Genomic DNA, 3,693 nt, shown 5'->3' on the forward strand with positions numbered 1-3,693 from the left:
TGTGTGTGTGTGTGTGTGTGTGTGTGTGTGTGTGTGTGTGTGTGTGTGTGTAAGTCTTACATCTTGACTTGGTCGTTCTCTGCTGGGCACCAACCTTCTATCTCACACGTACCCTTCGATTCGTTCAACGACTTATGGCAAAGACCCGTAATTATACCTTTAAAATATAAAAATGCTCAGTTTAATGCCCCCACGTCAGCTTAAGGGAGAAGTGGTCCTATTTGACATGATTTTTGCCTGCCGCCATAAGAGGAGGGCATTAATCATGTCAAATAGAATTAGTTGTGTGTGTGTGTGGGGGGGGGACTTTGTGTGTCTGTCTCTTAGTAAAATATCTCATGGTCAAATTTCAGTGAAACTCTCGGTAATTACCAGATGTGCAATTACCACGAAATAAACTGTCAACTTTATTAAAGATGGCCACCACAGCTAAATAACCTTAGCAAACACATACATGGCTATCACTCCGTTTTACAGATATTAAGCTGAAATTTGGTGTAGTAGTAGCTGAGAGTCGTGTCCATCAGACACACCGAGTGCTAACAGACTTGAAAACTTCAGCATGCAAGGTGTTGAGCTGCATGTTTGTTTTCAAGGAATGCTAAGGCCTTTATTTTGAGATGAAAATGATTTTAATTCTCAAAAGACCCAAATCCCACTTTGAAGAATGGACTGTTCAAGAAAAAAGTTTTCGCGACTCACCATTGGAGATAACGGAGCCGATATGTGGAGTGCAGTGTGCATCTGTCTCACATTCAAATTTTCTGTCTGACTGAAATGCACACAAACAAAATGGTACAAATAATAGATTTTTTTAATTAAATGCACAAGGCAACAAGGTTTACCAAGGACAACAGAGTGCATTTTATTACATAAAGTGTTACATTTACACATTTATCATTATGTATGTGCATAATCCTAATGCACCGGTCAAATGGTGTAAGACACTAAGAACAAGTGTGAACTTTATAGAAAGTTTTTCCACTGATGTTCTTGATTTAACCAACAAGTTAAACAATTAAACTACATTTTACAGTGAGCATTCGTTTCTTCTTTGACAAGAAGGGAAATATATAATTCATGCATAGAAATTGTTTTTATTGTTTGATTTTAGGCTTGTTCCCATTTTAAACCAGTGAGTGCTGCCAGTCTGAACCCACAGTGTGGTTCATTTTATGAATCCATCACTGCCGTAAAGTCAGAGATTATCATTATTATATTATTATTATTATTGTTACAGAGCACATGCTGAATAAATGGGAGATAAAGTTAGAGAGACCAGACTGAGATGGTTTGGACATGTCCAGAGGAGGGACAGTGGGTATACTGGTAGAAGGATGTTAGAAATGCAGCTGCCAGGAAAAAGACATAGAGGAGATATATGGATGCAGTTAGAGAGGACATGGAGGTAGTTGGAGTGAGGACAGAGATGGAGGATGATGACTCACTGTGGAGACCCCTGAAGAGGGAAAAGCCAAAAGAAGATTATATTTAACCTTAAGAAAAGTAAGCATGTGTGTGACATCTGTGCAGTGTTTTATTCTTTATTTCTCACAAGAAGCTGTCACCTTTTTAAAACATTAAACAGCCACAAACATACCGGGCTTTTCAGACTATAAAGCGCATTACCGAAACAAAACAGTCAGATAAGTCCAACTTTATTCAACTCATTCACAATAACTACATAAAATCGGTTTGAGGTCAGTAAGCACAACCATAATTAATACATAAGGAGCACCAGATCATAAGGCTCACTGTCGATTTTTGAGAAAATTAAAGGATTTTAGCTGCGCCTTATAGTCGGAAAAATACGGTAAACCTTGTTTTTTTTGTTTCTTTCAGAGTATGATTTTAGATTTTTATGCAGGAATGTTCCCTCAGTCTGAATAAAACAGTTATTGTTAATTTTATCATCATGGTAAGACATTCTTCAACAAGAGTGTAAGATGTATACGTGCATGAAGAGATAAAAACTACATTTACAGAAAGAGGGAACAGAAAAGAGACAATGTGTGCACTCTCATCATAAAAATATTTTCTACCACGTTTTATGAAATTCTTTTCAAAGGGGAAAAACAAGCAAGAAATCTGCTAATGGACGGACAACTTGCGTCTTACATACATTTTATTAACCTGCTTCTCTTTATCTCCAGCAGCCTTGTCCTCTAGGAGGTGGACAGGTCTCCAGTCCGCCACAGGGACAGAGACACAAACGAGACAAACAACCAATCTACACTCTCATGCACACCTAATTTAGAGCTACCAATGCATGTTTTTGGTCTGAGGGAGGAAACCGGAGTACCCGGAGAAAACCCACACATGCATGGAGAGAACATGCAAACTCCACCCATAAAGGCCACCAGACCAGGATTTGAACCAGGGACCTGCTCGCTGAGAGGCAGCAGCTCTACCAGTTGTGCCACCGTGCTGCCCATGGCCCTAATTGTTTTCTATAATTAATAATAATTAAGTTTAGAATAACGAGTAAAAACTTTAAAGCCATTGAAAGTGGGAAGCAGGAAAACGTTTCAAAGTGTGTCCTCACCTCTGCACATCGACCTTGGAACTGATTGTCAGTCACGATGACTCTGGTTAAGATGCAGAACATGCCTGTACCCTAAAACACATCAGGACAGCTAATCTCTATTATTTGTTTAGAGAATAAACTGCACATATTAAAACATTCCAGATGATTTCAAACCAATATTTTAGGGGTAACCCACCTGAGGAGGGTAGATGTAATCAGCCACATCCATCACACGGTTGTTGAGTTTACCATAACCTTTGACTTTGGTTATGACCGATGACTCGATGGCCGTGTCGCTCACCTGATAAGCCTTTTCATAAAGGAAGACATAGCTGCAGGACAAATGACAACACAGTTAGAGAAACCAGTTTGAAGCAAGAGAACCCTTTCTGATCACTCACTGACCCAATAAAATAAGTGATGATGACCAGCTGCACGACCCGGTTAATGATCCCCACAGACCAGCTCTTCACCACCACAGACTTGGTGGTCTCGTAGGTTAAGAAACCAGTGACACAACCCATCACTGCTGCTGACATGTTGATGAACTCCTCTGGATCTAAAACTTCAACTTCTGGAAAACAAGACTCTCCTGATTCTAAGTCAAGGACTGGACTCTTCTTCCTCACTGTTGGTCCGTGTTCATCTGCTTCGTTGCATGTCTCATGTCTCTATTCTCTGCCTCACTTATCTTCTGTGTCATTGGTTAAAAACACAAACCGGACCTCCCCCATCTTCACCCAGAGGAGCAGGGAGGATATCTCTTCTTCACCACAACACCCCCCACCACTCATCTTTCTGCATCCTTGGCTGGAAGTGAAAACACAACAGACTCATACAAACTCAAAACCTATTAGAAGCACCAATCAATAAGACAAATATATCTGTTTGTTTCCAGCAGATTAATTCAGGAGGTTTCTCATATTTTACCATGATTTGATTAAGTGTTGAGAAGAAGTTCACTCATAAGATGAGCTGATGTAATAAAAAGGATATTGACAAAAAGACAGAAGAAAGAACTGGAAGTGAGAGAAATGAAGATGTTGAGGTTCTCCTCAGGTGTGACAAGGATGGATAAGATTAGGAATGAGATCATCAGAGGTACAGCACAGGTTGAACAACTGAGAGATAAAGTTAGAGAGGCCAGACTGAGATGGTTTGGACAT

The 3,693-nt window shown here is 39.9% G+C and overlaps 1 protein-coding gene across 1 annotated transcript in view; it reads right to left on the reverse strand.

Annotated features, from left to right (window-relative positions):
* p2rx3a (purinergic receptor P2X, ligand-gated ion channel, 3a) overlaps positions 1-3,201 on the reverse strand; it is a 9,086-nt gene extending 5,885 nt beyond the window's left edge. The window contains exons 1-5 of the mRNA XM_037675831.1: positions 2,933-3,201; positions 2,724-2,859; positions 2,546-2,617; positions 703-772; positions 61-157 (exon numbers count right to left, since the gene is read on the reverse strand). Of these exons, the coding sequence (XP_037531759.1) occupies positions 61-157; positions 703-772; positions 2,546-2,617; positions 2,724-2,859; positions 2,933-3,066 (509 nt within the window). The 5' untranslated portion in view covers positions 3,067-3,201. The remainder of the gene's footprint in view (positions 1-60; positions 158-702; positions 773-2,545; positions 2,618-2,723; positions 2,860-2,932) is intronic.
* Between the last annotated feature and the right edge of the window lie 492 nt (positions 3,202-3,693).

Source organism: Nematolebias whitei, chromosome 4 (assembly GCF_014905685.2).
Source record: "Nematolebias whitei isolate Nwh7 chromosome 4, NemWhi1, whole genome shotgun sequence".
NCBI lineage: Eukaryota > Metazoa > Chordata > Actinopteri > Cyprinodontiformes > Rivulidae > Nematolebias > Nematolebias whitei.